The 19,114-nt window shown below is 37.1% G+C and overlaps 1 protein-coding gene across 3 annotated transcripts in view; it reads right to left on the bottom strand.

Annotated features, from left to right (window-relative positions):
• Positions 1 to 108: 108 nt before the first annotated feature.
• LYST (lysosomal trafficking regulator) overlaps positions 109 to 19,114 on the bottom strand; it is a 105,149-nt gene continuing 86,143 nt past the window's right edge. For all 3 annotated transcript variants that reach the window (XM_058166048.1, XM_058166064.1, XM_058166056.1), the window contains 7 exons: positions 18,971 to 19,107; positions 18,011 to 18,109; positions 13,491 to 13,630; positions 13,130 to 13,227; positions 2,975 to 3,131; positions 2,058 to 2,129; positions 109 to 631 (listed from right to left, as the gene is read on the bottom strand). In XM_058166048.1, the coding sequence (XP_058022031.1) occupies positions 493 to 631; positions 2,058 to 2,129; positions 2,975 to 3,131; positions 13,130 to 13,227; positions 13,491 to 13,630; positions 18,011 to 18,109; positions 18,971 to 19,107 (842 nt within the window). In that variant the 3' untranslated portion in view covers positions 109 to 492. The remainder of the gene's footprint in view (positions 632 to 2,057; positions 2,130 to 2,974; positions 3,132 to 13,129; positions 13,228 to 13,490; positions 13,631 to 18,010; positions 18,110 to 18,970; positions 19,108 to 19,114) is intronic.

Below are 19,114 nucleotides of genomic sequence, written 5' to 3'. Positions count from 1 at the left end.
CTAATTTTAAAATACTTGAGATGGTTATATGTGTGGAAGAACATGTGGATTATAATCTAATAATGAATTAAACACAAACACTGGTTTTTATATAAACCTTTGAAATATTTTAATTATATTTTTACATAACAGATGAGCAAAAGTTACCACTAGTGCTTGAAGATTTAGGATATGTATGTCCAGGAAAGTATCCATAAAAATATGTTTATGTTACATAACATATTGCAGCATATATACTTCTGAATTAGCGCCCTTAGTGTCCTTTTGGTACCCAAAAAGGCAAGCCAGAATTTTCTTATCACTGTGATATGGTTCATAAATTTGGTGCATGAGCATACATAGCAGCCTTTCATTGACGTCATCAACAATCTACTTGCTGATGATAAAGTCATACATGTACTTCAAAATCTAGCAAAACCAAAGAGGCTCCACTGTTCACTCTGTACTGAAAGTGCTTCATAATTTACCAAAGCTGAGAAGTCGACAAAGCTGTCAACCAGCTGCATAGCTGCTAAGGAATGAGTAGAACATAGGAAGCTTCAAGCGTTGTTGGTCCTTGCGACACCAAGAGATCACTGTTCCTTCGTTATTTGCTGTGTACAAATGATGGCCATCACACGAAAAGGTAAGGCTATAAAGTTTTCAAAAAGACACAAATAAAAAGTCTGTCAGATAGCCTATATTGTAGGGTAGATATCAGAAAGAAACGGATATAGCCTGTAAATGGGCTAAAATCTTACCTAGCCCGTCCTACTGGGACCAGCAGGGAGGACCTATTGTGGATCCCTTGCTTTGGTCAAAAAAGTCCGACTGTCAGGGTCCAGTAGAAGAGACTTCTCTGCCACCCTTTGGAACATCCTGCCCTCTAGGATCTGCCTCCAACCTCCTATCATTGTGTAAGAGCCTGAACACCTGGCTCTGCAAGTTGGCCTGGGGACTCAATGGGGAAGTTCAGTTCTGAGGAGGCTGCTAGACTGATAGCAGAGTCCACCTCCCATTTCCCTGCGCTCTACTCCCCACTCATCCATCTTTTTTTAAATTAATCATATTGATGTTTTTTCTTTGTTTTCCTTTCCCTTGGTTTTTTATTGTTCTATTTTACTTTCACTTTGTTTAAACTTCCTTTTTATTTCTTAAGGGTTGTTTTGGTTTGGTTTGGTTTTGGTTTCTGCCTAGAGGAATCCCATGGTGAGATAGGTAGCAAATTAATTTAATAATAAGGACAATACAAATGCTAATCTTACTCATTTTCTGCATTGAAGACATATATTTCTGCTTACATTGAATTTTATTGTTTACAAAAAATATCTCTCTACAGCAAACTGGCATGTAAGCAATCACATATGCACCATCCAGTGTAGCCTGTCAAACCTTACTGATGTGATCTGGGACCCCAAGGAATAGATGTGCAAAAAACTACTTGAAGAAATATAAAGAATACAGATAGTCCTCACTTATTGATTATCTCATTTAACAGCCTTTTATACTGTGGTATAGAAAGATAGTTTTGCAACCATTCCTCACTTTCATAACCATTGCAACATGCCACAGTCATGGGATCCCTATTCGGGCATTTGGCAACTGGTTTGTGATAAGCAGAGTTAATACAGAAGGTGGAAGTAAAATCATAAGTCACGATCATGCGATGTCTTGCTTAATAACTGCAAAAATTCACTTAACAACCAAAGAGGAAATGAGATAAGCCTACTATGGTCATTTGATATTTGGCTTAGCAACCATGACAGTTAGGGATGGAGTTGCTGATCCTAATTACCATTGCCAAGCAAGGAATTATCAGTGCAAGATGTTATATTAACAATTTTCTAACCTTTCCCCCTTTGATTAATTCTGCATTTCAAGAAGGAACACATTATGAGGATAGTTTAATGTCATATTAGGCAGTGGGCACTTTCATTAAAACCAAAAGTTATTAAGTGCTACTTCTGAAAGAGAAACCTTAAGGGAACTCTAAAGATATATAAAGCACTCCAACAATTATATTTTTTGAAAAAGGCATAAAAATGAATTGCTAAATGCTACCAAATGATTTTTTTTACCTGACAATTGGTTTATTTGATTTAGAAAATGTAATTTCTCGGACAGGTTTCAAATCCCATGTGCTCCACAATCTAAAGAAAAAAGACAGAATGAATGCTACTTTGTGCAACCTAAATGACAGAAATTGCTTTTATATCCTGCCATGATTTTTGCTCAAGTTATGTTGCAGATTTGCATAATCTGTTGAATTAAAATTGAAGAAAACCAAATGTAATACTGAAAAACATGATTCTGATGCACTAATGCATACAGTCCATACATTTTGTTATGACTTTTACATTTTATTGTGACAGAAATCAATCTGAGAGAAGGCCTGCTGTGCTGGAAGAGATCAAAACTTCAGAAATGTACAAATGTGATAAAATAAGTTTAGTGCGCATCGTTGCTTTAAAGAAAGTATGATAAAGTGAATAGATTTGAATTACAAAATTTATATGCATATGGAATTGAAGGTTGGTTGCTGAAAGTAGTAAGAGTGATAAATGATGGAGGTAAAATTTTGAAAAGTATAAATGCTATTTTGTGTAAATGATTCAGCCCCAAGCAGGAAGTAAAATAAGAATGTATAATATTCCCCAATGTGTTTACAGTCCTCAGGATGCCCATACATCTGAGGAAATGAGCTACAGTGCATGAAAGTCATGCCATTTAAGGGCCACAATTATTAGCCTTTAAGATTTCCAAAGGTTCTTTGTTCTTTGTACTGAAATAAAGCTATACAAATAGAATCTTTGTAGAACGATGAAGGAAAAAGTTTTCACTACACCATAGAACAAAACCAGAAAGCAACCACACATATCTTAAAATCAAATACTTCGGGGTGAAAACAATGCACACACATTATCCAAAAGTGCATTATAGTTTTATAAGTCACCTATATCTTTAAAAACGAAAATGCTCTATTAAAATCACTCACCTCACAACTCCATTTTCTAGCCCTCCAGCAATCACATTGATAGAGATTCCTTCAGGCTGGTTGGAGAAAGCAACAGAGCATATGATTTCTCTGCAATGCACATGTCCCACCAGGTCACCATTGACTGTCCAGAGTCTGAGATCACTACCACCACCAACTGAAATATAGTCAAATTATTGAGTAAGCGAAGTAAAATCTACAAGACAATTAAACAAAGTAACATAGGATCCAAATAATTCTATTAAAACAAAGGAAAGAAAAGTTTATAGTCATCTAGAAGCAGTGAACGGTATACCACCATCTATAGTAACAATGTCTACAAGATGTAATGAAAATGATTATAATTGGTTGATACAAAAGGTAAAAGTTTCCCCTGTCCACTAGTTTCTGACTCTAGGGACGGTGCTATCTCCATTTTTTAGCCGAGGATGCCCAGGGTTGTCTAAGACATTTCCGTGGTCATTTGACCAGCATGACTATATGCCAAGGCACATAAGAGTTCCCCCCAATTGTGTGGCACTCAGGTCTTGAACATGGGCTGTCAGTTTTCCAGCTCACAATCTCAGTGTCTTTAACTGCTGAGTCATCACACCCTCAATTGAGTAATATAATCATCACTAAAAGACAAAAGATGTCACTGGATTTTGCGAAGACTTTTTTGTCAATGGAAAAATAAAAACTTTCTTTCATTTGAGGATATAAGAAACGCTTGAGAAATTATACTCATGTGAGAAAATAACTATAACCCGTTTATTTTTTTACTTTTTCCACATATTTCAACATACAGAAATCTGAACTTCATTTTAACAATACTAATTGATACATAGGATATAACAAATATCATACACCATTTACATTTTGTATTCTATTATATAATGGTAAGTAAACATAAATGAAAATTTCCCATGTGGAAAAACCTAACTACATTCCTACACTATCATTTCCTCCGATATCTAAAATTAGAATTCATTGCACCACATCAGGTGCAAATAATTAGAACACAGTTAGAGAGGATCTGGGAGGAACCTGTCTTATTTAAAATTCAAGTATTTAGTCTGATTTGTTCTTTGTTCTTTTAGTGCGTGTTATTACCATGCCTAGATCGAAACAGCTCTTTGTGTTCTTCAGAAAAAAAGATTACAAATCTGTATGAAACTGCAAAAGAATTTTAAAAGATCACAAAACAATAGGATATAAAACATTCCACTGCCCAGAAGATCATCTACAAGTGGAGAACTACCAATTTTTCATATCAGGCCAGGCCAAGGGCAGAATGCAAGTCTCTAAGATCACCTGTAACTCTCACACCACTGACTCTACCATTAGAAAGAAACTACACAAATTAAATCTACATAGAGGTATGCCAAGAAGAAACTTCTGTTGTCCAGAAAGAACATCAAAGCAAGGGTAAAGTTTAATCGTGAACATCTAGTCCAGGACTTCTGGTACCAGGACTTCTGGTACAATGTACTCTGAACAAATAAAGCAAACAGATATTTGACAGTACCAAAAGACATGTTTGACAAAGCCCAAAGATATTTCAGGAAAAGAACCTGATATTAGCAGTAAAGCATGGTAGCAGAAATTTTATGATATGTGACTGCTTTGCTACATCAGGGCCTAGATAATTAACCATCATAAAATCCATTATGAATCTTTTATTCTACTACAGAGTCTTTGAGGATAATATGAGACCATCTATCAAAATATTGATGCTCAACTGAAAGTGGACTATGCAATTATGAAAATGACCGTAAACATTTCAGTATATCCACCATGGAATGGCTGAAAGAAAACAAAGAAAAAGAAATGGAAAGTCTGGAATAACCAAGTAAAAGTATGGATCAAAATCCCATGGAGTGCTTTATAGAGATTAGAAAAGGGCCTTGCTTGCAAGGAACCTCTCAAATATCACACAACTGAAAAAAATTCTCCTTTCAGGATGCTGCTATAGAGCACTGCATGCCAAAACAACCAGACATAAAGATATTCCCCCCATCTCGTGCCATCACTCTGCTGAACACTTAATTCCCACAGCACTGTCTCATATCTCATATTTTCTCATCTTCTCATCTTTCCTACTATCTTCTATTGGTTTCTTATGATTTATCAATTGTTGTTTGTAACGTATGATTAATGATTGTAACTGTGATTATGATTTATGACCTATTACTTGCTGTTTATATTTACACTGTGAGCTTATGTACCGGAGACAAATTCTTTGTGTGTTTGATCATCATTGGTCAATAAAGAATTCTATTCTATTCTATTCTATTCTATTCTATTCTAACCTAACCTAACCTAACCTAATCTAATCTAATTCTATTCTGCTCTGCTCTACACCTTTAATGTTGTTTCAATGAGATATTGATATATATCCAGATATGTTAAAAAGATAAAATAATTACATGGGGTGTACTTTCTTTGTCACATTATTATATTTATATGTGGAAAACCATAGAAATGTTCAAAATGAGTTTCCTCACAACACTGAAAGAAATAGTTATGTGAAGTCTATTTCAACATAGTTTACTGGGCTATTATTCTACAGAATTAACACAGCCAATTGAACCTCTTTGTTCAAGCATCACTTGAAGTTCATTTAGCTTCCTGTGTTTTTTAGGAAATAGAGAGATTGGGGATCTCAAGGAATTTACTGCTACTCTAGTGAGTAGCAGTAAATTTCTTGAGATCCCCAATTTCCTAAAAAACACAGGAAGCTAAATGAACTTCAAGTGATGCTTGAACAAAGAGGTTCAATTGGCTGTGTTAATTCTGTAGAATAATAGCCCAGTAAGCTATGTTGAAAGTCTGCACACCCCAAATAGACTTCACATAACTATTTTATTTCTTTCAGAGTGTTTAGTTAAGGCTCAAGGCTAGAAAGCAGGAGGCAGTCAGTTTCAAGTCCTGCCAAAGCCATGAAAGCTGTTTCTCAATCCAACCCCCCTCACAGGGTTGTTGTTGTGAGGATAATAGGAGGAGGAAGGTGTGTTGGATAGGTTTGTCAACTTGAGTTATTTGTAAAAATAATAAAGTCAGGATACAAATAAATAAAAATACTTCTTTTGGACCAGGACTCAAAAATATATTTCCAGTTTTGTGCCACCACATGCACAATATGTCACTATTACCTAAGTTTGGATACTTATTTATTCATCACGTTTTATAATACATTTTTATTCTCTTTTATTATATGTACTGTCATTTTTCTTTAGATCTTATACTCATTTTTCTGTATAAATGTGCATGCGTCTGTGTGTATTCAACTTACAACAGTTCTTAATGACTTTGGTCATTAAACGACACTTACAACCATTGTAGCATCCCCATAGTCAGGTGATCAAAATTCAGATGCTTGGCAACTGACTCATATTTATGACAGTTGAAGTGTCCCAGGATCATGTGATGAATTTTTGCGACCTTCTGACAAGCAAAGTCAATGGGGAACCAGGTTAACTTAACAGCTGTGTTACTACCTTAACAACTGCATTAATTCACTTAACAACTGTGGCAGAAAGGATGTAATATGGGGCAAAAATTCACTTAACTGTCTCACATTAGCAACATTCAGTTTGGGCTCAATTGTGGTCATAAGTCAAGGACTACATATGTGTGTGGTGTGTGTGTGTGTGGAGGGGGACAGAGAGATATTACAGTTCTATTATTGGATATTTTACTTTATCTGTCTTTATGGCTGTAATATATGATTTGATTTGATCTGATTTGATATGATATGATATTGGGACTTAAATCTTTGAAAATAGTGATGCAAAAAAGTTACCATAACAATTTATTATTATGGTGGAGAAAAGACATCCTATACTTGAAAAATCCTCTACCCTGCTCTGGTAAGAAGATTGAAGATTTTAACTTTGACTAAGTAGAAAGCAGCTAATGTCCAATTTCAGATTACAGGTGAAGAGACTGCCAACAAAAATTTAATCGAAAAAGAGAAAGAAAATATACAACATTGATGTAAATTGTCTACGGTAGATATCCCCACCATAGAAATGAGGTCTTCACATTCCAATCCAAGGAAAGCATTTGCGAAAATCAGATATAATGGTATAAATGATGGCTATAAGAAAAATTTCCAAAAAAATTGATTTGGGAAGCTATAGTAACTTCCAAAACACTGCCCACAAGAATGGAAAGAATAAATACTTGCCTCTTAAGCATTATTAAGGTTGAGATCAGAAAGAACATTAATATCTACCTGGAGCTAACTTGAGCTCAGTCAGCACTGGTTGTTAACATTTAGAAAAATTGCCATGACTTGGCTATTTAAAAAGCCTTTGGATATGATAAATGATTTCCTCTCTGAACTATGGGATTGCTATGTTTTCAAGAGTGACATTCCTCAATACGATGGCGGTAAGGCCTGTTATTATTATTGCAGGATTTTTATTGCATTATTATTATATACTGCTTTAATCCTTCTATTGTGTTGGAGTATGTACCTAAAAAACCCAAGTAAATAAATAAACAAACACCTTCAGATATCTCAAAAGTAGAAAATTTCTTCTTCTAAAGCTAGCAACACAAGCCTCCTGAATCAACTTGTAAACACATATTGTAAATCCGCTGCAAGATGGAATAATATAATTAATATTGCGCAAAAGGCCAAAACCTCTACTTTAATAAACTTCTTCCAGCAAAAGTATGTGGAGAAAAGGTAAGCGCTGCAGCTCAGCTAAAAATTCATTTACAGTCCAGTGAGCGTTAAAATCCTGATCCATTTTATCAGAGCACTCAAGTATGAGATTCCCTCCTCTCCACAATTTGAAAAAAAAATCAGAAGGTTGTTTTCAGCTGTAGGAACTAAAATGAATTGGATGAAATTATTTGACAATTTTGGCCCCAATAAACAGTTCGCTGCAGAAGATAAGATTTTAAGAACATAAGCATAAACTTTTTTTAAAAAATAAAAACTTTGAATCAACAGAGGAAACAGGTTAGAAATAATATTTACAAGTCTCATATTTCATTCTGTGGGTCCTTCTCCCTCGACTGATGTTTAATTTAGGATCAAAACTATCTTGCAAGCAGGATAAATGAATAAGTGTCATGGTTCTATTAATATTAATATTCCAGTCAAAGAAAAAGATTAAGAATTTCTGATCTGAGGGTCACATATAGAGTCCTTGGATGAGTCATATTAAGGAGAAGACTAGAGCATGGAAGCTTCTCTTTGGCTTCTATACTGTTTGCAGAGAAAAAAGATTTCTTCCTCTTACCCAACAGATTGCAACCATGTAAATGGGTGAGATAGAAGGCTACTGCTGGAATGTGCATGTATAGCAAAGTATGGGATGACTCTTTTATAATATTAAAAGGTTGTCAATAAATATTTTCAGATGCTAGGGACTTTCAGAGAAGTCTGGATAAATTCACACTATCTGCTGGATCCTTCTATTTTTAGAGACATCTATTCTGCTCATTTTGAGAGAGAGAGAGAACACAACATTTATTTGCTTCATTTTTTCATCCACAGTTAATGAACATTTTAATGTAATCCCTATGCTGCCAATTATTTCGCATCAGGAAGCCCAGAAGAAGATATAATTTCAACAACAGCAATTTGGTTTTTATTTTCCCCAAGCTGTATCCTTGGTTAACAAATGTAATGTCACAGCCAGAGAAATGAAACTTTTAAAACATAATTTTGAAACCACAATATCACCTAAATGTGACTCCGTACATCTACAAAACATATTCTCATTAGCATGCGGTAATCATTTTGCTAAGATTCAGAAACATTACAGGGAGTCTGGTGAAGATTCCAAATGAAGATTCCAAAATCTCAGATCTAGACAGAATGCCAAAAACCGTAGAGCGCCACTAATGGGCCATGCAAACTATGACAAGATGGATGATCAGTCTGAATCAATATAAGATAGTTTCCTATCCTATTCCAGACCTAAAATAGAATTCTTCAAGAGAAGATATTTATTTTATTAATTTATTTACTAGAGACATATTTCTGAATTCAACTGAATTTATTCAATTGAATCACTGAGCAAGTGTTCAGATCATTCTAATTTCAACTACAATAGTGAGATCATTTGCTAGATTTCTATCACTGTGGAAAACTTACTCTGTGGACCAGTGTCAAATTCAATACTCTTGATTCCAGATGTACAAGTTCTTGAAAAATTCCTTTCTCTGCTTAAAATATAGTGGTGGATGAAATAAAATCAAACCAGAGAGCTTGAAAAGCAGCTGTCAATAATGAATTGATATATCTTTATAGAAGGAATTTGCTGTCTTAATATAATAAAAACAATTACATGTTGGTGCAATTACAAAACGGTCTTGGTTTGGGAACATTAACTCAAGAACTAGACATTTTACAGTTTTAAGGTAAAGGAGAGTTCCATAAAACTGAAACCGGAAGTGTTCTTTTTCCTTTCCCATAAAGCATGTTTGCATATTCTTAGAAATGTGGTTATGCTTCTTCAAGTAGCTACGCTGTATAGCATGGATATCAAATTTACGGCATCACATTGCCTTCATGTGACATATTGCTACGCGGATCTGGGTGTTGTGTCTGTGCCCCCCGAGCCGGGCTCCCTGCCAGAAAGTGACTCGGAAAGTGAGGGGGAAGGGCCATCAGGACTTACCTCTGGAGCACCGGCTCCTCTGGCTCAGCTCCAGGAGCCAGAGGCAGGCCAGATGGAAGAGATAACGAGCCCTCCATCCCCTGACTCTTCCCCCCCAGCCCACGCCTCCAGACCCGGCTAATGGCAATCAGGCCTGGCTGGATCCCAGGTTTCGGAGATACGAGAGGCGGCTACAACAAAGGAAGGGGTGGAGCAGGCCTAGAGAGTGCTGAGTCATGGAGCCACACCCCACAGAGTATAAAAGCAGCCCCGGCTGCTCTTCTGCTCCACGACGAGCAAAAATTGAGCTGAACTCTTTGACTCGTGGAGAAGTGAGCTGAACTCTTTGACTCGTGGAGAATTGAGCTGAACATTCAGCCTGGATTGCTGACTTCCTGGTTGCCCAGCAACCCCAAGATAAGGGAGACTTTGGCAAGCAGTTGCAGATTCCCTGCCAGGACTGATAGCAGCCGTGAACTCAATTACTGGCTCATTTAGCCAGCTCGCGTGGCTGAGGCCGGGAGGGGACAGAACACTGGAATGGGCGTGGATTGCACATGATTGCATCCAGCCTGCGGGCAGGCAGTTTGACACCCCTGCATATAACTTTGAAGCAGCACTATATGACACCAAGGTTTGCAAAAATATAACTCCACTACCATCTAGTGGTAAACTAGATTTTTGCAGCCCAGATAGCATATGCTTATCTATAGAAGGGTCCTTCATAGAGAATACAGTAAAAGGCTTCATGAATTCAGACTTGATCCATCGAGAGATTGTCAACCCGGGTCCAAATCAAACAGAGAATTCAAAGCCTTGAGAAGCTCTAGGATCCACATCCAATAAGTCAGTATATAAATAAAGAACAGGCTTTTTCAGAACAGGAAAGAGTATTTCTAAAGGGAATACCAACAGCAGCTTGATCATGGTAGACTTGCTTTGATTAGCTTTACAGTAATTTATGACCAACTACTGTTGGGAAAAGAGATTAGGTTAACACATTGTGCTAAGCTGTTGTTTATTTTAATAACACTGTACTTCACTGAATAAATCATACAGTTCTGGTTCAGACATAATACTATAAGATGTGGTTTACAAATCCTAACCAAACAAATAACACTCTGGCTTAGCTCATTGTTTCCAAAAGTGCAAATTATGACCTTCAATGGAACCACTTAGACAACAGAAGCTCTTGCTCACTAGGCCTACCAGTTTGATGCAAATATATGGTAAATGTGAAGCAAGGAAACTGCTTCAGGCTCTTTATGAAGCCTGAATGTCCTTCATGTTTTTTCAAAGCTTTGCTTTTGCCTTTCGAAGAGACAGCAATCATACCTGGGGGGCATGAGGCTTCAGTAAAAGCTCTAACCATCTGACCTGATCCTTAGTCTGAAGAGGAAATTACAATAGAGAGGATACTGCCCATTATGCTGCAAGGAGGAGGAAATTACAAAAGGGGACCAGCAGTTTACAAGCACAGATCAGCAAGCTAGAAGTGACAGAGGAGAAAATGGACTGCGGCTGTTATCTCTGGGCAGGATCAATTGGGAGAAAAGAGAGCAAAAGCGACTTGAAGCTTGCAAGGGATTCACAAACTGCAACATTTGAAGAGAAGGTAATGCGGAAAAAAACTTTTTGCTCTTCTTTCCCTGGATTTTGGTGAATGAGCTTTGATAGCTGTCTTAATGAAACCCAGATTTCAGGAACTATATTAAACAGTTTGTCCCCAATAAAAATATGTTGGAACTATGTTTGTTTTCAATTAAAGAATGTTATAAGACTCTATCATTGTTTTATTTAATATATACATTAAAATTTAAGTATTAAAAGTACCGTATATTGTATATGTATTTCTTGCACAAACCTAACTCCAGAAAATGTTTATTTGGGGAGAGATAATTGCATAAATTCATGCATCATTGAAGGAAGTCACAGGTCAGTGACTGAATCCAGACAGCATCTGGTTCTAAGCACCTATCTTAACCTTGTTACTGATAACCTAAATTGAACTGACGGATGATGAATCTAAATTTATCTGTTTGTCAAGGAAGCCCTTAGCTTTTAGTATGAAAGGATGCCTCCTAAAAGATCGGGTAAATTGATTACACACTGACATGACTGAATTCAGATTTTGCTTCCCCTCGAAAGTCTGCCCAGACCCATTTATATAGTGGCACAATTGGGGAAAATTATATTGTATTTTACAATTTCACCAAGGATCATTAGGAAAGTCAGTTTAGCTACTGAATCTTTTCTGATTTGCTGGCTAAACCCAGGATATCAAGTATAAAAGTATTTTTATGTTTGGGCACAGCAGCAGACAATCTGCTCAAAGAGACTGGCTTTCTATAATCCCCCTTATTATTTGAAACTGAGGATTGTGCTTGAGAAAAAGAAATTTCTGAGCAGAAAGCTGAGAAACTTCTTCAGTAATCTTTTGTGTAACAAGGGCTGAACATGCACTGAAACCCATCAACTTATTCAAGCAGATAAATTTTAATTTCTTTGGCTAGATTGTAGTGATTTTAGCTGGAATTTCTTTGTATGTTTATTTCCCTATTCTTTTTCCCTAAATTTTTCTTTTCCCAACAAATCCCATTTTAGAGTTGTGGTTTCATCGGTTAATAAGTAATTTTCCTATTAAAACTACATGAGACTTCATGGTTGCACCTTGCATTTAAGGACTCGTGCATGGTTTGTTAAGTTACGTATTTCTGGGCTTTCTGGTCAAAGCATCTTTCTTTCTATTATTTTTAGGACTGTTAGGAAAGTCCTTGATAGCTAAGAACTCCCTTGTTGTACCAACTAAGTGGTGCCAGAAAGCTCAGTCTGATATATATTGGCTTTTCATAAGTATTCATTAGTCACAACCCAAGAATATATTACAGGAAGAAGTCCTCCAGTGATATTTAAATATAATTCCCTTCTCAATTTGTAATAATAGCAACCTGCCTGAACAATGTGCTGGACCTTAAACTATTTTCTGATTCTCTTGTATGCCAATGACTTTCTGATATGTTAACTACTTAGCCAGTCACCCAGGCCCTACAGCAGGAGTGAGAAACTATGACAACTTTATAACCTACGGACTTCAGCTCCCAGAGCATGGTTGACTCAGGAATTCTGCGAGTTGAAGTCTACAGGTTGTAAAGTTGCCTTAGTTATTCACCTCTGCCATAGACTGAATACAAGCACAGCAACCATTTTTCCCACTCCGAACCATTTCCTAGGTTATTTACTCTACACCTTTAAGACAAATGAGGGGCTATTGGGTAAGCTAGTTTCACTTATAGACACTCATCCACCTGAAGTTCATACTGGAAATTAAGTTATTTAGTTAACTTCTCAGTATAGTTGGAAATCAGTTACATTTTATTCTGACCAATGGAGACTTCTGCAAAATTCAAAGGTTTGCATATCTTGACCGAAGTTAAGAGAAAGATTTAACTTCTTACTATTTCCTTTGCAATTCTATGAAAAGCTGTAGAAAATTAACTTCATAGGCTTAACATTGCTAGTTTGCAGTGCTTCCACTTGATAAGACACCTACCTGAATCACAAACAGTTGCAATGTCCCCTGTTGTTTCACTAGCAGACACTGCCGTAACAGGACTTTTGTGCCCAGCAAGACTTTGCACATAGCAGAGCCTGTAACAATGATTTGATTGTTCAAAGAATCACTCTCATCATTAATAGCAGTTGTAACATTTTCAAGTAACGCTTTAAATCCTTATTTCCGATACTAATATTGGAATATAACTGTTATCTAGCATCAGTGTAGATGGGGCAAAATACACAGGTTAAGCAATCTTACTGTTAATTTTATAAAATTGAGCAAATCAACCTTCATTATAATTCAGAAACTGGGGATATTCGATACAGTAAGGAGTGTGATTTAAAAATGCATATACCTGTTCAAATCCCATATGATACAGGTTCCATCTTTGCTCACACTTATCATGATGCTATAGGGTTTGCAGACGAGCAAGCTGGTGATCTCTGCAGTGTGTCCATATAGATGCATCTGAGACTCCATGTCGATTTCAGAAGGCTGCAAAGGAAAACAGACAACCATAAATTTAGCAGAAGGCGGGAACAAAAGTAGTATATTACAAGTCAAACTTGAGTCTAAAATTAAAGATACACCTGCTTCATTCAATATTTTACTGATTAACAACTGCCATTTTTTTATTGTTTTCCCTGAAAGGAAGGTTTCCCCTGTCCAGTTGTGTCCGATTCTAGGGACGGTACTCATTCCTGTTTCTTAACTGAGGGAGCCAGCATTATCTGAAGATGCTACCTTGGTCATGTGGTCAGCATGACTATGCGCCCAGGTGCCCAGAACCCTGATACCGTCCCACCAAAGGGGTATTTATTTATCTACTTGCATTTGCATGTTTTTGAACTGCTAGGTTTGCAGGAGCTGGGACAAGGAACGGGAGTTCACTCCGTCAAGGGGTGCTTGGGTTCCGAACTGTCAACCTTCCAGCTGATAAGCCCAACATCATAACCATTTTTATCCTATGTACCTGTTTTTCTCAATTTCAGTTACAAAAACAGTAAGCCAAGACTACCTATGTCTCAATTCAAGCTTTTCTTTAAAACTGAATGCTTGATTGACAAACAATTGCTACTATGGCATTAACTGTGAAAAGTAGCTCATTTAGATTTTTCACATAGCTATTAGCACAGAGGAAAGCTCTAAATAGCTGCCTATTTTTCAGCACATATTGTTGCTTGAGTAATTCATGAGTGGATATATACAATATACTTCTATAGTTGTAACCAAATGGTGTGCAAAATCAGAAACCTTTATCCCATGCTGTTTTTTTTATTTCTGCTGTTTTCTCTCTTAAATGTGAGAGAGCTAATTAAGATGCAGGAATGTAATAAAATAAGTTGATAATGACTGAAAGCAGAGGTGGTAGACAATAGCTTTGAAATGCCAGGTACAGCATTGTCTTGTTGGAATCCCAGAAGGAAGGCTGCTAGACTTCAACAACCCATTAATATACCAAATCCTAAGATTTATTTACACTGCAAAATAATTTTGGGCGAATAATGCATATTCAAATTGTACACTAGAAACAGTGTTTCAGCATCTGACCTATCTTTTATAGCTAAGAAGGCCACTGAGAGGTAGACCATGTTTACGAGTTAGTGCATGTACCTGACATTCTTTTCCTTATTTATTGCTCAGTGCAAAATCTCATTGTTTCTCTAAATTAATATTCATTTTAGAAGAGAAGCCTAAACAGACCTTAGCGAACGTATTGTCATATCATGCTACGTATTGTCTTCTCATGCTATAACTACACTATGTAACAGAGTTGGAAGGGACCGTATTGGGGTCCCAGCCCCCAGTCCATGGCCCAATACCGGACCACAGCCTGTTGAGAACCAGGCCACACAAGTGGCAGGCGAGCACGCGAGCACACGAAGATGCATTTGTGCAAGTGGCGCACATGCAAAAACCATCCTCTCTCCTCCCCCGCCATCCCCACCACCACCAGTCCACAGAGCCAGAAAGGTTGGGGACCGTTGCCCTATATGGTCCAGCGTGTGAGGCTCCTGAGAAAGGCAATCCAAGGTTCTACAACTGAACAGCAGTGACACAAATGTTCTCATTTATCTCACTGGCCAACTGAACATGTTTACAAGTAAAAGCAAAGTCTTGTTGCAATAATTTACTTTGAAAAAGTACTGCTGTTATGAAAGTACTACTTTCAGATTGCAGAATCACCCAACAAACTGCCTAACCAGTGGAATAAGGAGACTTTTTGGATACAAATTCATATAAGGATCATTCTCTTTTATAAATCAGAGAACAATTACTTAAACTGACAAAATCCCTTTGATATGTGTAACCCAAAATCTGGGTTTTCTCCTAAGATGAAAATCCAAAGTGTGACTTCAGTTCAGTGCAATAATCAGAAGTGAAACCCCATTTATTAAAATGGACTCTAGATCAGGGGTGAAATCTACTTACCTTCCTTATCGGCTTGGGAGTGCACGCACTGTACGCACACACTTGCTTCGCTCACGCACGTGCATCACAGGTGTGCGCAGACCTTCTGCACATGCACAAAACCAGGAAGTAATGACACCTGGGTGGGTGGGCGGAGCTTTAGTCTGCCATCACTACCAGATTGCCGAACTACCAGCCATGATCACGACTGGATCTGGTCCGATCCAATAGCATTTCACCCCTGCTCTAGATGAACCATAGAAGAGATCTATGTAGCTCAGGACTGAACTGCTTGATTTTTAGTATCCTCTGAGCTTGGTTGCTTTCTTATAGATGTTTTCATGTTTCATTACTAGGCTAGATAACATAATTAGTGCAAGAGGAAGTGGGATTTGCTGGCTGTTTATATATAATACCTTGCTCTGCCAGTCTTGGTAGGGGTCACATTTCTTCCTTGATAGTTCCTTGATTAAAATATTGTCTCTTCCCTGATGGCTTATCTAGGAGCCTCTGGTGGCTCAGCAGATTAAGTCTGTCTGTTATTAACACAGCTGCTTGCAATTACTGCAAGTTCAAGTCCCACCAGGCCCAAGGTTGACTCAGCCTTCCATCCCTTTATAAGGTAGGTAAAATGAGGACCCAGATTGTTGGGGGCAATAAAAGTTGACTTTGTATATAATATACAAATGAATGAAGATTATTGCTTAACATAGTGTAAGCTGCCCTGAGTCTTCGGAGAAGGGCGGGATATAAATTCAAATAAAAATAAATAAATAAATAAATAAATCTAGTGTTGTTCCCTGCTTATCAGGTTATCTACTACAAAAGATGCATTGTGGCTTTTTGCTTCCTTCCTGTAAGCTTGCTATTCGAACAGATCAGCTATCAAGAGGCATCAACATAGCAATAAACTCCATTTACTTACCATTTAAAAGATACAATCAAGAACTCAGAAAGGAAACATACATAAAGCTTCTTCTCCACTGCCTGAATGGAGCGGAAGATATCAATCCTGGCAAGACTGAGTTGCTATAGGTATTTAGGACTATCCCCTGCCCACCCTCAGCTGAGAATTTACCACTTTTGCTTTGAATGTGGTAACACTGATGCACAACTCAGGGCTGTTCCTAGATTCCTGGCTCCTGCAGATGGTAGCCATGACTAGGGGATCTTTGCACAAATGCATCTTGTGTGACAATTGGGCCTAGACCTAGACCAGGAGGCCCTTTTCACTGCTTTGATCACACCCTGTTTGGATTACTCCAACATAGTAACAGGGATGTCAAACTCACGTCGTCACAGCAGCATCACATGACGTATCGGGACTTTTTTCCCCCTGTGCATGATGCATCCAGCCAACAGGCCCTGAGTTTGACAGCCCTGTTCTAGATGGTGCTGCTCTTGAAGATCATCTAAAAATTGCAGCTAGTCTAAAATGCAGTGACATTTCACCTAGATACTGTAATACCTCAAATTTCACTAGTTTCCACTAGACCTCCAGGTGCAATTCAAGGTCCTGATTATCACCTATTAAACCCTTCATGTTTTTGTGCACTGCCTGTCTCCAATTACAAAGTCTGGCAGGATAGTATGCTGCTAGTACCCTCTATTAAAAAGTGCCATCTAGTGCAATCCAGAAAGCAGGACTTCTCCGTCATGATACCTGCTCTTTGGAACAACATACCCTTGAGCTTTGGATGGCCTTAATCTTGCCAACCAACCTTTTTGAGGCAGTAAAAATCAGCCTCTTCAACCAAGCACTGGGTGTCAGCATTGGCATAACTCCATTGTGGTGTAATGACTATTTTGCTAAATTTTGCTATGGGAAAACCTTGATTCTAATTGTTTATAATGATTTCTGTGTTTATTTTACTATTGTTAGCCATTCTAGGTTATATACTGATGCTAAAGCATATAAATCTAGATGGTAAATATAGAAAAACAAACAAACATGATCCTGGAAGGTTTTGGGGTCCTGAAAAATGGAACTGAGTGCCATGTAGCTTATAGGTTTGCTTATTTTTAGGGTAATAGACAAAGACCAAAAAATTTGAAAGTTAAGAGATTCCTAATTAGATTACTAATTATACATTTATATTTCAAGCTAATATTTGAAGCTAATATTTATTAGCTTTATATTTCAAGCTAATATTTGAAAGGAGCAACAATATTTGGCAGTTATACATTTGTACGTAGGTATGTATGTAACTATTAGCAAAATAACAGAGGTAAAAGTTAAACATTTCTTTTATAGACGTCCAAACTTTAATCCAGCTTTTCAAATAAAACTGTATGTTTGGCAAAATAAAAAAGTGAAATCAAATTATTTAATAATTTAGCTGAGGGATGGGCAAGAAAGGCACAAGATCTAAGATTAGGAAAGTAGGATTATATTAGGGAAACTAATTCAACTAAACTACAGCCAAATTTTAAGCAGTTATAACCTCAGTTTCATATACTTACAGTGCTACTAGTGAATCTGTTGATATACGCTGTGATAACTCCACATTTACTTCCAGTAAAAAGTTGGCAGCTGTCTGGCACCCAGGCACAACTTGTTACCTTAGATGCAAAAAAAGGTGAGACATTTAAACAATATTTTTGCTTTATCTGCTGTTCATCTCAAAGACTGCCAAAGGGGATTATATTAAAAACAGATACATTTGAAGAAAAACACTTGGTTTTGTCTTCAGCTGTTTTGCTCTTGAATTCATTCCACTGCCTGTATCATGTACAATACATGCAACTGGGCTCTAGAATCAAATAGTTTTGCTCAGTTAATTCAGACGGAGAATCATTTTCTGCTGACTACTGAAGTGAACAGTGATTCCCTAAGTCTGATAGTATAATAACCATAAAGTAGCAACTTTATCTATTTGGATAGGATGAAAAGCAAACACAGATTTAAGAAAACATAAATGTAAGAGCAGTTTATTGTGGTATTAATTTGCCTGGACCAGAGGCCATACACACCTACATTCTACATCTGTGTGGACAGGGTAACAAAAACACTTATGAATAGTGTGATCAATGAGAAGCAGGAAAAACAGCAGCTGGCTCTTTGTTTGCAACTAGGAACATTCATCCTTTAATGTACTTGATTAAACAAGCTCAAAATCATAAAAGCTCACATCCTACTGATAACTAATTGTAACTGTATGGATTGCCTTCTGATTTTTTTATGTGTTATACTATAATAACACTAGCATAGATTTAATCATTTCAATTATTAAGAAATTAAATTATGGATTATGACATTACAAATGTTTAGGAGGGAGCTTGTAGCGAAGTTATAAGGTTCATTCTCAGTTTGATAAGCAGTAATTTATTAAACTAGGATCAATACATCTACAGCAGACTTTCCTCCCCACTCCCTACCCCAAATGCTGTTAGTTGAGCAGAAAGAGAATTAACAAGTCTTACCTGGTGAAACTGTGAACTCTGTATAAAGTTTACTGGAGGTTCACTTTGCTTGCTTTTTAATCTTAAGATATTATCTGCATAGCCCCAACTCAGGATGGCTGACCACTGGATATCTGTACTATGCATGCTTCTAACACCTGCAAC

This window comes from Ahaetulla prasina, chromosome 1 (assembly GCF_028640845.1).
Source record: "Ahaetulla prasina isolate Xishuangbanna chromosome 1, ASM2864084v1, whole genome shotgun sequence".
Taxonomy (NCBI): Eukaryota; Metazoa; Chordata; class Lepidosauria; order Squamata; family Colubridae; genus Ahaetulla; species Ahaetulla prasina.
Note: the sequence above shows the minus strand (reverse complement) of the source record. Positions and strands in the feature narration are given on the sequence as shown.